The following is a 14,847-nucleotide window of genomic DNA, read 5'->3' on the forward strand; positions in this document are numbered from 1 at the left end:
TATTAATTTACACCGCATAATCATCAAAAATGTAATGCGTAGACTACCACCACTCTGTGTAGTGTCAGGCTACACTGTGTGAAGCGCTTTGTGTGACTTCTGAGATGATGGAATATACAAATAAGCTTCCTTTCTCTTCATACCTGTATGTAACCCGATGCAAATGTGGAATAAGTAATTTGCACTAGTAAACAGTTTGTCACAAAGTGTATGAGACCACTGAAATGTATTCCTTTTGTGCTTGCATACAATGTGTAAATGACAAATAGATAAACATAAAAATTTGAAAACTTCCTGTAAAACTACAATGAACCCAAAATGGGGAAATGTAAAAAATAATTTCAAAGTTCACATTGCAGTGTGAACTTAAAATATATATTTTAAAGTGAGGCACAACAGCAAAACAAAGCAAAATACTAAAAACAACAATGGAGTACAGGTGATAGGAATGAAGTTAAAGAAAAATACAGAACAATTGATAAATTAGCGTTACACATTTAAAATATGTACAGTGCACAGAATTCAACAGACAAATCTAGATTTTAAAAAGACACTTGCCACATTTTCTTATTTCAAAAGCCTAAGCTATAAAGCTAAAACTACCTTTGCCAATTTAATACCATGACACAGTGGTTCAAAAGCGGTGGTACATGTACCATGACTTTATTCAATTTAATTTGAGACCATTTCAATTATACTTTCGTAATGCATTTAATTTGGGTGTTTTTCTGGTGTGGATATGGTTTACACCCAGTTTGCCATAAAACCAGACATACTTTAGTCCAATATAGGTCTAGTATAGACCTGGTTTAGTCCTGATTTGATCTTGGTGGTAGTACTTGGGAGGTCAAATACTAGGAGGTTGTGCTTGGTGTCAAAAGTTGAACCACTGCCTTAGCATTTCCAAATCAAGTTGCAATCTGAGGCACTTGGAGAAATGATTGAACAGATGAATGATTTCCTTGCATCTGTAACTCATGTGGGTTGTTTGTGCTTGTAAAAATCACACTTCTGACATTTCAACATGAAATCCACCTTGTGATCAGACAGACATTGAAGTCCATGGTCCCACAGTCAACAGGTTCTCCAGCCATGTAGAGCAATCGGCAAGATTGAGGTCTTCAGTGACACATTCTGTAGTTACTGCTGCTTCCAATTCTGGATTTTTTCAAACTGCCCAAGAGCCGCCCGAGTCTAATCTGAAGTAGAGCTTTTCAATAAAACTGGGCACAGTGCAAAATGTGTTGGGGGATGGAGAGGTTACTTGTTCTATGCCTTCCAAATGCATCAAACTTAAAAAACTAAAACACAATGACACATTTCCCTTCGAATGCATCCATGTAACACGATAAAATGGATTTTCACAACTTCCCTTGCTACATCTTACTCATGGGTAAAAAAATATTCACAGTCAAACATGGAGTAAATCCAGGTGTCTTTCAATACACAACACTGGGGCCATTTATGATGGTGTCACAAAGTTCAAATCTTCACAGACTGTTCCCGCACAAGCACAACACCCAAGAAAATGGAAGGAGAAAGACTCATTCACACAAGGCAGCCAACAGTGCCTCTGTTATAAGAGACGTCTGGGCTTAAGGCAGACTGGCAATGTCCCGCTTAGGAGGAGGTCCAGATGGTTTGGAAGGAGAGCCATTTGCCTTGTCCTCAAAGATCAAGACACTGAAAAAAAAATAAACAAATGATCAAAAATGCACTATATCACAATGCTGGCACAAATCATTTACAAAAAGCACAGTTTTCTCTCTCTGGCTCCATCTGGTGGTCATGTCTGTGATAGTTTCAGATCCAGATACAAATAGTAATGGAAGTATTTCTGATATGAATATTGTATTGGAATGGAGGTATTTGTTCAGGTATTTTTTCAGTATTTCGAGTATGCAAACATTAGTGGTGCTTGTTCATATAAGAGTGTAGCATATTTGAGTGTCATTTGTGGGACAGTAAAATATACCTTGGAAATATTTTACATTACCGTATTTACTATAAGTCACACTTTTTTTCATAGTTTGGCTTGGATCTGTAAGTCGCACTGAGTTGCACTCAAAAAAAAGCTACTCGCGGGCTAAAAGCTAGATAGGCACAGCGAGAGGAACGAGAGCTTGAACAACGTGATGCCGGGAGAGGCTCGTCAACGGTGCAGTCATGCCCCCAACCCCAGTTAGTTGCAAAGGCTGGGACTTAAAGTCCAGAAAATGTGGTATACATATTTGTAATATTGCACAGTTTTTCCCCAGTATCAAAATAGAGTTTTAAATTTGAGTAACATGACAACACTAATCAGACTTAAGGGTCATTTACTCTGCTTATTCAGTTCAGGAAGACTCCATTTTAGTCATGCTGTTCGTTAGTTAATCATTTGGAGGACAGTTGAATATTATCATGCTATGATAATATAATGTATATTTCAAACACACCAACCAAAGTTTCTAAAGTTTCTCATCATACTATTATTTTCTGGTTCCTCAGTTCTTCTTGTCGAGCTTGTGTTATTTGAACGCATGAGTCTCCCAGTGGCACAAGCAGATCAAACCCCAGCTGGGACACTCTCTGTGCTTTCAATTTCAGAAAAGTCATTTGTGGTAAGTGATGGTTGTATATCAGTCTGAGTCACGTTATGTGTACTGTATATTTCTAGTTAATCATATATCAGTGTATCAAAGTCTGCTGATGTAGTAGTTATTTGCAGTTGCTCCAAAATAAATCCAGTGCATTTGATTTGGATGAAGTATAAGAATGTGAAAAGACCTAAAGGAAACGGTTGGTGAAGCAGCTGAGGAGAGTGAAAGGTCTGATGGGAGCTATTCACAGCGAGCGTCTTAAATGCCCTTTTTTGGGAAACCTCTGCAAAGCTCCACTAAGCCTGTGAATAGTGATCGCCAACAAAAAAAACAAAAAACAACCTCAGGAACGCAACACTATTCACTTTGTTTCACTCAATCTGCTGACACTGCTTCATATAATCAAGTGTTCTGCTTTCTTGATCTACTATCTACTAATTGTGGCTTTTTTCCCCTTCTTTTAAAAAAAATAAAAGGCACAAAAAAAAGCATAGCCACACAGCCATAGCCAGAGTTTGAGGACTGGGGAAATAATAGTTATTTAGGTGTAAGATTAAATCCGACTTGTATCAAGGTGCAAAGACGGAAAGGCCTTTTCTTTAGTTGGTGTTAGGATTATGAGATTTGTCCAGTAACGTTTTCAGCATAGGTCTATAAAGCTGACTAACAGAAGCAATTCTACCACTTGTTTGTCCAAGTCAAGGATGGGTTAAAAGTTTACTCCCATATTGTATGAAGAAACTTCGAGAAACCATTACTCATCAACAAATATTTAAGAAATGTTTGGAATAAAATAAAATAATAACAATTATATCATGGTGTGGGTGAATACTCGATTCTGATTGGCTGGAGGGTGTCCGTTAAATAGTCCGGCAACAGTTAAACAACAGTTTCCATAGTGACGATAAAGAATTGAGCTGGATATAGCTTCAGGTAAAACTGATTAAAAAGTGAAATAACTAGTGATAGGCTAAATGAGCCGAGGCATCGACACCTGTATCAGGCGCAGAAAGCAACACCTCGGCCGAGTTGTATCACGGGCGTATCATTTTAAGAAAGGTCACATGACCAACACTTTCACTCTGTCATTTTGTATCATATAGTGTCTTGTGCAACGAGCAGCAGTGAGCAGCTTCATTTTTAGAAGGTTGTATCACTGATACTTCTCATTAATTCTCATTAATTTGTTTGTTTATTTCTAAATGATCAGACAGACGATAAACAGACGATTTGGTTCACATTTCTGAACGACACCGTCAGTGTGGAGTTCGCTTTTTCAGACTCACTGCTCCAAAGCCTTTTCACCACTAGATGGCGCCTATAAGCCTACAAACACAGTGTGATACAGTGTGATACTGTGTAACACACACTTTGAGGTATCATTACCCCATCACAAGAAATAACTCCTGCCCAGGACTTTGAAAAATAAGCAAACAGGCCCCAGTGAACAGTTTCAGTTTGTGGGATGATGCATGACGAGGTGTCCATTATCAGAAATAACTGGACTCTTACATCAATTAAATTAAATAAAAGGTTAAAACTAAAATACAACATGAAGTAACCCAAACTTCGCTCCACGGATTAAGAATAACTGCACTAATGCATTCTTCCCTTCCCCCATAACGTGTTTCTGTAATGTTTTTTTTGTTTTGTTTATATTAATCAAAATCTATACTGCAAAAAAAACGAAATGTGAAAATGAAAGGTTAACTTCACATCCGTTTGTAAATCTCCTAATCCCTCGCGACAGTCACTTAACTATCTGGTAATCAGCTACTTAAGCTCATGATCCCAAGCTACAGGTAAAGACTGCAGTGAATATAGACTAATAGACTATTGTTTACGTGTTGTTTTGTTTTTCCAGTTGAGTTCAAACGCTAGCGTAGTATGCGGTTACTTTCAGTGGTGTCATGACTGTTTATCTCCTTGTCTCCTCCATTGTCGGCTCAAATAAAGCCGGCCTGTAACACAGACAGGTGAGGGCGGCACTTACAGTTTGAGAACGGCCGAGCGCTTCCCCAACATCATCTTGACAAAGTCTCTGTAGTTGATTGTGTTGCTGCTGCCGCCTGTGACTTCAACGATCATTTTCTTCAACTCTAGGTGTGTTTTGGGCACTCCAAGCTTCTCCATCATTCTCTTCAAACCCATCAACTCTGAAAGGAAATGAGCAACAATTTAGCAAGAACACACACTTTTGCTTTTAATTTTAGATGATTTTCGCTAACTAAATAATCACTTTTCACAATATACATGCTACAAAATTTGACCACAACATAGCATTATCTTGGCTTTCAACATTAGCTTTGCACCTGTTTTTGTTTTTTAACAGACAGGGGTGTCATTTTACACTAACCTGAAATCTAAGCCCTCACACGCTGTGGCCCAAATACACAAACATCTTTAATTACAGGTTTTACACGGCTCAATGCGCAAGTGTTGTTGCAGTTGGCGTTCAGGTGTACTCACCAATGTCTCCTTGGTCATTAAGGTCAAATTCTGCATATTTATCTGTAAAAACAAACAGATTAGTTTAGAATCTGGGCTTATATAAAGGCATTTGTGAAGTCTGTACATATGTATTTAGTAAGTCAGTGGTAGTCGTGATTTAAAGCAGAACTAAGTAAGTCATGCCCCTAGAGGCCATAAGCGCCACTGCAGGTGTCGTAGCATGTTACGGTTTTTTTACTCATTAATTGTCCGTGAGAGTAAATACTACACTGACAGAAAAGACGAAGGGACAGAGGGATATTGTACATCCAATTACACAATGGAGATCTTTTTTTTTTTTCCATTCAAACTTGGCTGTAAATACGGTTTACGTGGTGCTAGTCCACAGCTAGCTTTGCCCATTAGCCTGTTAGCTTCTTCTGCTCCGACTCCCGGTCGGAGCAGGGAAGGTTGCATGTGGTTTTCTGGACAGAGACACCAGGGGGAGATGAAAGACCCCCCAATCATCCCATTAACACTTGTATTACCCCAGAGGGACTACGGAAAGGATTTATTAAGGTAAACAAGTTACTTAGTACTGCTTTGAATCTTGTGTGTATACAAGTCTGTACAGTTCTCTATTCCCTAAATAAACACAATAGTTTACCTGCCTACATATACGTGTATATATGTGTGTATATGTAGGCAATAAAGCTATAAAGAAACAAAAAACAGACAAGAGAAGAAAAAACTAAACAAATGCAACAATACAACCACATACAGAACTCTACCTTGGGTGATCTACATTATGGGAGAACTATACAAACAGGACTCCCTCCCTTTGGTTAAAGAGAGACCATAAAAATCTGCTTTTTTAACGTTTATTTTATAAGTCTATCGCTCCATTCATTTAATACTTTCTATAGCTTCAAACCAGTTTTTGCAAATAGGTTTAATTAATTTTTTGTGATTGCAGTTATTCTAAAAATCCAGATGAGATATTGCTCTCTTCTTTTCAGTCTTCTTGGTGCTATACCCAGTAGATGTTTTGCTTCAATGTGGCTTAGAGAACCATGAATTTGAGCTTGGACCAATACATTTCTGAGTTATGCTTAGTAATTCTCTTCTTGTGAACGGTACAGTTCCTCAATGACAGGTTGTGCATTGTGAGACCCGATATTGGACAACTTAAGCCTGGGCCAATACATAACATTCTCTGCGTACTTACTTCTATTGGAATCTGGATGGGAAGATGCCACACTTAAAGCACACGACGCGCACCAGCTGCTGCGCACCAGAGGAACATGTGTCTTGAAATGTGATATGTTATTTTTTGAATTGTGCGTTAAGAGTTGGGAGCTGTTCCATATACAAGATGTAGAAAATATGCATTATTGCTGTAATTGTGCAATGCATACTGGAATTCATCTCATCATATTGGAAGTATAATATTTGGGGGTTTGTTCGGAGAACCCCCGCTATAGTCAATGAATAAAGAGCACACAGCCATGTTAACAAAGCGATCTGCTGGTGATCTCTGTTAGGCAGTTGTTGTGGCAAAAGGGAGAGGCCATACAGCTGAGAGCGACAGGTGTGTGCTCTTGTAGGTCAGACTGAAAACTAAAGCCGAGCGCAGCTGAACTTGGCACAGCTGAAAACGACTTCCTTCATAATAATAATGGGACGACTCAGATAAGAGTTAAAATATTTCACTGTTTAATAGTCTGGTTGGTCTCATTAAGCCCAGTTGTTGACACTCTTAAAATGGCAGTTGCAGATTGTGGGGCTTTTCCCTGTGTCTTCCTAAATTCCGTCACCTCTTTTCTCTTGGCCACTTTGGTCCGACTACACTGGCTATTTCAATCTCACAATGAGCGCTCTGTCTGTGGAGGCAGAGAGAGGAGGAGACTGAAATCTGGGCCCTGGGGAGTCGGGACAGGACAATGCGAAGCCTGTTTGGCAGCTCTGAGGAGAGGGCCCCCACATAGACACGGCACTTTCTTTAAGGGAATGAAGTCCGGGGGCAACATGTTGATCATCTTCTCCAGCCACAGAGAACGGCTTCAGACGACAAAACGTAGGTGTTTCAGACACGCACAGACCTCTGGCCTTTCACCTCAGGAGCGACAGTGTCATCAGTTTAAAAACGACTTGAACTCTTGGAAGAAGGAAGCCAGCGATTAAATGACACTGATTTCACTCACAGAGAATGTGTTGTTTTCTTTGTCAGGGAAGGCTCTTAACCGTTAGCTGCAAGACCAAAGATAAAGCCCTTTCCTGTTTGTAGTGCTAGATACGGTCCACACATGAAACACTTTTCTTTTCAAACTTACTCATAGTTGTGACACGGTTAGAAGAACTGTGTTTTTGTATAGAATCCAGACTTGTGCTGTTGGTTATGGGAGTGGGACAGCTGTGACTAAAGAACGAGCCAAATTTTTCCCATCACCCCAGGGTCAGTGGGACAGTATAGAAAATCCTGGGGGTTGATGTTTACATTACTGCTCCATTTCCTTAAGCTTGTGGAGATTCTTTGTAGGGCATTAAAGAAGTATTAGAAACATGAAGCTAAAATTGAGGAAATGCAATTTTAAAAACTCTTGTTTAATGATTCCGTCTAGTTTAGTTCCATTTATCCTGCTATCTCACATCCCCCCCCCCCAACATAAATATTGGTATATATCTTTCCTTAAACACGAAAAAGCAGCAGCTTACATGCTACATAGAAAGAGGAGAACTGCGCTTTTACTTGAGTTGCTCTGTCCAAAAAGAATAGTTCTTATCCCAATGGGGAAAAAAGGTTTAGACAAAAGAATCTGAGCACTGTAACAACAGACTGCGGTTACGCCCAGCAGCACATTCCTCCAAGGCCATGCAGGACCACAGAAGAAAACAAAATACTTTAGGTTCTCCAAAAACCGTAAGACAAAAGATACACGCCAGCGCAAAAAGACAACCCACTTACTTTTAAAACCTTCCAATTTTTCAGCCAGATCCTCTTCATCGCTGTATTTCTGGTCCTCCAAATATTCCTGGGATAAAAAAAATGGAGGAAAAAAGCTGAGAAAATGCAAACACGTGATCTTCAAAGTTAATAATAATAAATAAATGTGACATGACAAGGACATTAACTCCATACCTAAAGATTGGGCAGAACAATATTCTTTGCAAACAACAAATATCTTGACTCCATTGGGGTGTTTGGATCTATAGAAGCAGATATCCCTCCCTGCAAGCTCTAAGACCTCCATGTCTATCAGCGTGTTCTAAAATACATGTGATTCTCCGGCATTAGTTCATGTTTCAGTCTCTCAAACGTTTAAGCTCCTGGATGTGTTAAAAATGTACAAAATGCTACAACTTAACCCTGATTTTAAAACTAAAAAATCCCAATCTACTCCCACTACTTATTTTTACACAATCACCATCTCAACCGTGAAGGCGTTAGTGAATGTGTTTGCTGATTAAGTGGAACACTTCACAGGAGGCGAAACGGAAAGAGCAGAATAATGCCCAGAGGAACCACTAATGAAATTATAATGGAGCAATCTGCAGAAGGAGCAGCTTCCATCTCCTTCTCACAGAAAAGGGGAAAGTATACGTTTCGCAGTAGCTTGTTGACCTCTGTGTGTTCGTGAAGATTATAATTAAAGGTGATGACAAAAACTCAAGTGGATGTGTCGTTGCCTGACTCAGCCAAACGGCTTCATAGAAAAGGAACGTCATCCTACCCCAGGGTTTATCTGCAGAGCAATGTTCCCTCTCATTTTTATGTGTCTTGAGCAAACACACAAACTCCCTGAGCAGTCCCTGGACTGCTGTGAGCAACGTGTGCAATGTGGCCACACTGCGCAGGGGGTCAGGTGGTCCTCCATGGGCGGAGGCTTCCCTGCATTATGGTTAACATGATTGAGTTATGCTGATGGCGACAGCCACGTCATTTTATTTGTACACACTCATTTTACTGCAAATGAAGGACAATAAAGTTATTGTACTGTTTCAGCACTGTAGTACTGTTAATTTATAAACTGACTAGTTTAAACTGACTGGTTTAAATTAGTCAGTTTATAAACAAAAAAAAAAAAAATTGGAGTGAACATTGACAACACACATAACCGGGCGCATGGCCTCAGATCAAGACTTTTATATGTTTTGGCAGCACACCTTCAGCTCTTGCATCTAGATTGAGAAAGGCTTCAGAAATCTGCCAGCAGATGTCACTTCATAATTAGCCATCTATATTCATATAGAGTAGATATATAGAGTAGATATGACATATGACAGGTTTTAATGCCTTTGAAAATGAGGGTTATTTAGAATGAAAAAATCAGTTGGAAGTTCATCTCTTGCATAATTATGACGCAGCAATTTTAATGTAGAAATATTTGGCAGAAAAGTTATTTTTCTTTGCATTCTTAAGCTGCTGAAAGAAGAAGGTAAAGTTCCATAGCAGTTTTTAGCTCATTTCCCACTGGCTTTACATGGTCAGCACGGCAACAGTTTAAAATTGTTCTACCTTCTTCTATGTCACTTCCTGTCAGTGTAAGGAAGTGAAACTATAAACATCACAAATATGGGCAAACTAAAGAAAGCTGGGAACAATCAAAATCTTAAATATAATCGTGTTAACTATGTTTGAGCAAAAACTGTGTCTAAGGTGTCATATGCACTTTAAGTCTTCCTCTTCTTCTACACTTCCACCAAACCCCTTTGTTACAAACTGGCTTTATCCAGCCTCAAAAAGTAGCCGGACTGATAACAGGACGACACGTGCTTGGTTACATTCAGGGACAGGGTTCATGGAGGGTCAAACCACCAGAGGGTTAAAACTCAGTAACTTCAACAAATGCACTTCTTAAGAGGAGTTTTACAGTACTTCTTACATCTTGAGTAATATCATAATGAAGTATGTGTACTCGTACTTGGGGTAACAAAGGAAATAGTTACTCGTTCCACGGTGAGTAAATCTTTAAGTGATAAATCTAACATAAACATAATTCTGCATCATTTATTGTTTGGTCTTTGGAAAATATATATATTTTTTTTACATTATTTAATGTAGTTTCAAATAATTTACGTCACTACTGGAACACGCACCAAACTTTTACGCACAGTTATACTCACTCAGGTAACATTTAAGTCGTGTTTTTTTAACTTCTCCTTGCGTAAAACAACTGTATAAAGTACCAGTAAACCTTTTGGCTCCTCTATCCACCTCTGCAACATGCAACAAGTGCCACAGAACAGAAGGTCACTCAGATAAAAAAGGAAAAAAAAAAAAGAAGAATCAGTTGACGGTGACAGAAGCGACAGGGATCTGAGGGATAAACCAAGTTGGCTCCAAACGCACAGGCGCGTGCTTGGAAACAGGGCCAATGCCAAGTGAAGTGTCTGCGCCCTAAATTCATCCACATTCCCATTCCCATGAGGACGTGATGCAAAAGGCACTTACCTGGTTTATCTCCTCCAGCTTTTGCCTTTGCTGGTCCTTTAGATGCCCGAATGCTTTTCCGCCTGAAAATAGACAGCCATGTGATGGGACTTTTATTGGCTTAGCTCTTGAGGCGCTCTTATTCGGCCCCGGCCTACAGATGATGCTCTATTGTACGCGCTAAGCCGAGGCTAACGTGAGACGTGACAGAAGCGCGAAAAATCACCCCCTTTTTTTTTTTTTTTTTGTAATACAACTTACCTTGAAGGGTTTGGTTGGAAGGCATGGTGGGATTTTCTGTCCCCGTTTGTCGCAGACAGGTCAAACGAATCGCAACCGCGCTGTTCCCGGCAGGTCGATACTCCGGCTCCTCTTCAGTGTGAGGGAGACTGTGCACGGCGGCGGATGCTCTGTCGCCGCGTGTGAACCGAGCACCACGGCAGATCCGGGGACATTCTTCACAATAAAATCGACCCAGACGTCACGGCGTTTTTTTTTGTTTTTTTTCCACTTTAAAATAAAACAAATAGGCCTAAATCTATATCGACTACAAGAAACAGGCAGCTTGTTTAGTTGGCTATAATAACCATGCTGTAGACCAGGGGTCACCAACCTTATTTCAGCTGAGGGCTACTTTAAGAGCATTAAGTTGTTCGAGGGCTACCAGTTAAAAACAAATCCTAAAGACTTAAACGTACACTGTTCACTTATAGGATATTGACCCCATATTATATTAAAATAGCTTTACCGAAACCGAAATAACTGTAATTTTAAGAATTAGATTCAAGAAAATGAAGTGTTTTACACTTTAGAAAAAGTCCCAAGGGCTACTGGACATGCCCCAAAGGGCCCCTGGGTGCCCGCGGGCACCACGTTGGTGACCCCTGCTGTAGACTATGCGATTATTTAATTCAGAGAACCTCTTAAAGGAACAGGCCACCGTTCTTCCATGCTGAGATATGTTCTTACCTGAGTTTAGAGAGTTGATGCGTAACTGTCTGGTGTTTGTGCCCGTGGAAGAGTGTGGTCGCTTCCAACTTCACCCCCGTTTGGAGCTATAGGAATACATTGGGAGAGGCCAAATGCTAACGACATCTTTGGTCGTTTTGTGTGACTGAGGGCACGCACAAAGACCACACAGGTATGTATCAACTCATCTAAGCTTAAGTAAGAACATATATCAGTATGGAAAAACGGTGGCCTGTTCCTTTAACCCTTAGTGCATTTTCTCCAGTTCAGTTTTACTCAAATGCATTAGGGTCATTTCACCCACAGCCTCAGGTGACCCTCTCAGATTTGGATGAAACTTGTTTTTGTTGGGTTCCTCCACATGTGTAATGAACACATGCAAAGTGATTTGCTCTAACTCCCAATAGTGTGTTTGTTTGTTTTGTTTTGTTTTGTTTTGTTTGTTTGTTTGTTTGTTTGTTTGTTTGTTGACAATTTACAAAACACAATGTTGTAACCTCTGCTGAAACTGAGACTGCTGCCTCTGTGACCCAGCCCCGGATAAAGCGGAAGAGGATGGATGGATGGATGGATGGATGGATGGATGGATGGTGTAACCACACTACACTTTTAAAGAACTGTAGCTCAGCAATGGAAGCATGCACAGGGCTCAGCTGTGGTCTGTGCCATGTCTACATGTCCAGGAACAATCATCAAAAATATTGTAGATCGTGAAAAAAATAAATAAAAAAAGTTTCATGAAGTTTACAAATACATAGGCTGGTGCTGATAATGGTCAGCTTCAGGTTCAGCTTGAGGAAGTGAGGACCTCTGTTGCATATTTTCCTTGGTGAGATAGAAGACATTTGTACATTAGCACAGTATAGTAAATCACATAAAGCAACAAAGCCTCAGATTAAAAAAAATGTCTACTTCAGTGCTGTTTGCCAATATAAAATCTACGAGAACTTTGCCAATTTGCGCAACCATCAGCAGGACCATGGACTCGCCTCAGCAGGGCACCTCTTTGCCACACTGAGAGTCCCTGTGATGGGATTGGTGGAACTGTGAAACGTCTTGAACCAGAACAAAACAACAGAAATGTGGAAAAAATGTGTAATCTCAAGAAATGTGTTTGCATGAACTATTCCTTTTGATAATGAAGCTAGTGAGAATTCAAAGTTGAAGACATATCTGCATATATATGTATATATATATATATATATATATATATATATATATATATATATATATATATATATATATATATATATATTTGTCTGTTTACATAAATGTGCATATCTATCATTATAAACCTTGCCTTTTTATTTTAACAATGGACAGATGGTTAGAAATGCACTTGTTTTTTTTGTTGCAAAAAACAAGTAGCATTAAAAATAATTTTTAACCATGAAGGCATTTGAGACAGACAAAGATGTTCTGGCTACAAACTGACTGATCTGGCTTCTCTCTGTGAGAAACATTTGCAGTGCCTCGGTAGTGACTACGTGGTCAAATCCCGCTTAGACCAGAGGGCCATTTCTTTGAGCTTTTCTGAGTCGGACCATCTTTGTGAAGCTACAAGTCAAAACCCTTTATCTGATCAACAGTTATGTCCTAATAAACTAAAATATAGACGATGAAGACGATCACTCAATACACTTCTTTTGTAGAGCCCCTGACATTTTGGGGGGAAATTCAAAAGTTGCCATGTTTAGCAGCCTTTAAATCCCAAACTGTACAATCTCACACATTTCTGATGATTGTTCCTGGAACTGTTTGGTAGACATGGCCGCTGTGGCTTAGCTAAGCACCCTGGAACAGAAAAGGTGGTTAGGTGGTGGTGTAAAAAAGTTTCATCCAAATCTGAGAGGGTCACCTGGGAAGATTCTGTGAATGTGGGTGATGTAGCACGGAATGACCCACATGTCACATTGTATGTAATGAATCTATAATATGATATATTAGTTTCACATTGTAAGTTGAATTATAGAAATAAATGAACTTTTGAAAGATATTCTAATTTTCCGAGTTTCACCTGTACTGCACGTCTAACACACTGTGGTGTCCAAGTGTTTTACGACAACAATAACTCCAGTAGGCTATTTTACCTTTTTAAAATCTCCATTATTATTGCTGCAAATCCCATGATGCTTAGCGATATGACATCACAGCCCTGAACTCTGTAATACTGAAGAAATACTATAATGTAGCTACTATGAGAGTGCAGTATCTGCGTCAGTTACACTTTAAGTTTGTTTGAGATTTGTCATTAGCTTCTTTAAACTGAACATTAAAATTTGGTCTGAACTGGAGTTTGGACTCTGGCCGAGACCCTCTGTATGACCCTGTCTGCGGTCAGATCTGTCCTTGGTTCGGTCTCTGATGTGGATCTGTTCTGGTTGGAAGTTGCTCTGAACTTTGCAGACTGTCAGGACTTGGTTTCGACAGAACAAGCTAGTTTTCCATTAGAAAGCATTGCACTTTAGACACGTTATAAACAACTGTAAAGCCTGCTTTTTAAAACCTTCTACAGCTGGATATTGTTCTGTGATAATTACTGTCCTTAAGTACATTAAAACAGTAATTATTTGAATAACTTTAAGAATTGGAAGGACTTGAAGTACTTCAGCTCAGGAAAAACACTTTAATACCCAAAGAGTCCTATTAAAATGAATGGGGAAAATACCACAAAGTACTTCAAATACTGCAAAAACTGTAAGAGGTACAAACAGCAAAAGTAAAAACAGTAAAGCTATTGACATGAACTTTAAAAATAAAATAAAATAAACAAATAAAAACCTTAATGACTTTAAATGTCTGAAGAGTTGAAACTGCTGAAAACGTACAAAGAATAAAAATCAATAAGTGACATCACCGCAACCACTTAATTATAAAGTACTTTATTACAACATAGATAAAAGTGGTCAATTTTACACGAAGAAGATGTATAGATAACTTAATGTGATCAGTTAACTTAGAAAAATGGCGTCTGTTCATGGCAATCAAGATTACATTATTTAAAAATTGCAGAGAAGGAAGAAACATTTTTTTTGTAGTTTCTAGCTGTGCTTTAGGAAAAAATAGGTTAGAGCTGGATTCTAAATAAAATAGATAAATAAAATGAATTGGTGGTATTGGGGGAAAGGCTATTAGACCCTCTAATGTTCTTTCTGTAACTTATTCTCCCATGTTGCCACATGAGGGCAGTGTTGAATCACACTGAATAAGGCAGAGCGGTTCAAAGACCAGCTTTAAGACAGGGCGGCCTTTATTACTTGGAAGAAACCTTTATAACAAAACCATCAGCTGGTTAAACACTTGTAACAAATGCGATTCAGCAGCAGAGTATTTCAACTAAATTAAAGACACTGACTTGAATGTTCTTATTTACCTAAATAAGACAATTAGGCTAATTGTAGATTTTGTTAAAAAGGCTCAAATCAAACAGAAAAT

At 39.1% G+C, this 14,847-nt stretch overlaps 2 protein-coding genes across 2 annotated transcripts in view; one reads left to right on the plus strand and one right to left on the minus strand.

The window, feature by feature from the left end:
• Window positions 1-14,847, plus strand: part of ptger4b (prostaglandin E receptor 4 (subtype EP4) b) — a 221,384-nt gene that overhangs the window by 21,425 nt on the left and 185,112 nt on the right. The gene's annotated exons all lie outside the window — the stretch shown is intronic.
• On the minus strand, window positions 311-10,832 carry aif1l (allograft inflammatory factor 1-like). Its single transcript, XM_079581786.1, has 6 exons — window positions 10,705-10,832; window positions 10,465-10,526; window positions 7,978-8,044; window positions 5,052-5,093; window positions 4,576-4,738; window positions 311-1,683 (listed from the first exon to the last, which is right to left on the minus strand). The coding sequence occupies exons 1-6, from the start codon at window positions 10,727-10,729 to the stop codon at window positions 1,596-1,598; spliced, it is 447 nt and encodes a 148-aa protein (XP_079437912.1). The 5' UTR covers window positions 10,730-10,832; the 3' UTR covers window positions 311-1,595.

This window comes from Gobius niger (assembly GCF_951799975.1).
Source record: "Gobius niger genome assembly, chromosome: 2".
Lineage (NCBI taxonomy): Eukaryota > Metazoa > Chordata > Actinopteri > Gobiiformes > Gobiidae > Gobius > Gobius niger.

What these genes read in the sequence shown, in the direction of transcription:
- aif1l (XM_079581786.1), bottom strand. Translation starts at nt 10,729, where the DNA reads ATGCCTTCCAACCAAACCCTTCAAG. An exon ending in AGCTGGAGGAGATAAACCAG is followed by an intron (nt 8,045 to 10,464) that starts GTAAGTGCCTTT and finishes TTTTTATCCCAG; the next exon opens with GAATATTTGGAGGACCAGAA. An exon ending in AAAATTGGAAGGTTTTAAAA is followed by an intron (nt 5,094 to 7,977) that starts GTAAGTGGGTTG and finishes TTGTTTTTACAG; the next exon opens with ATAAATATGCAGAATTTGAC.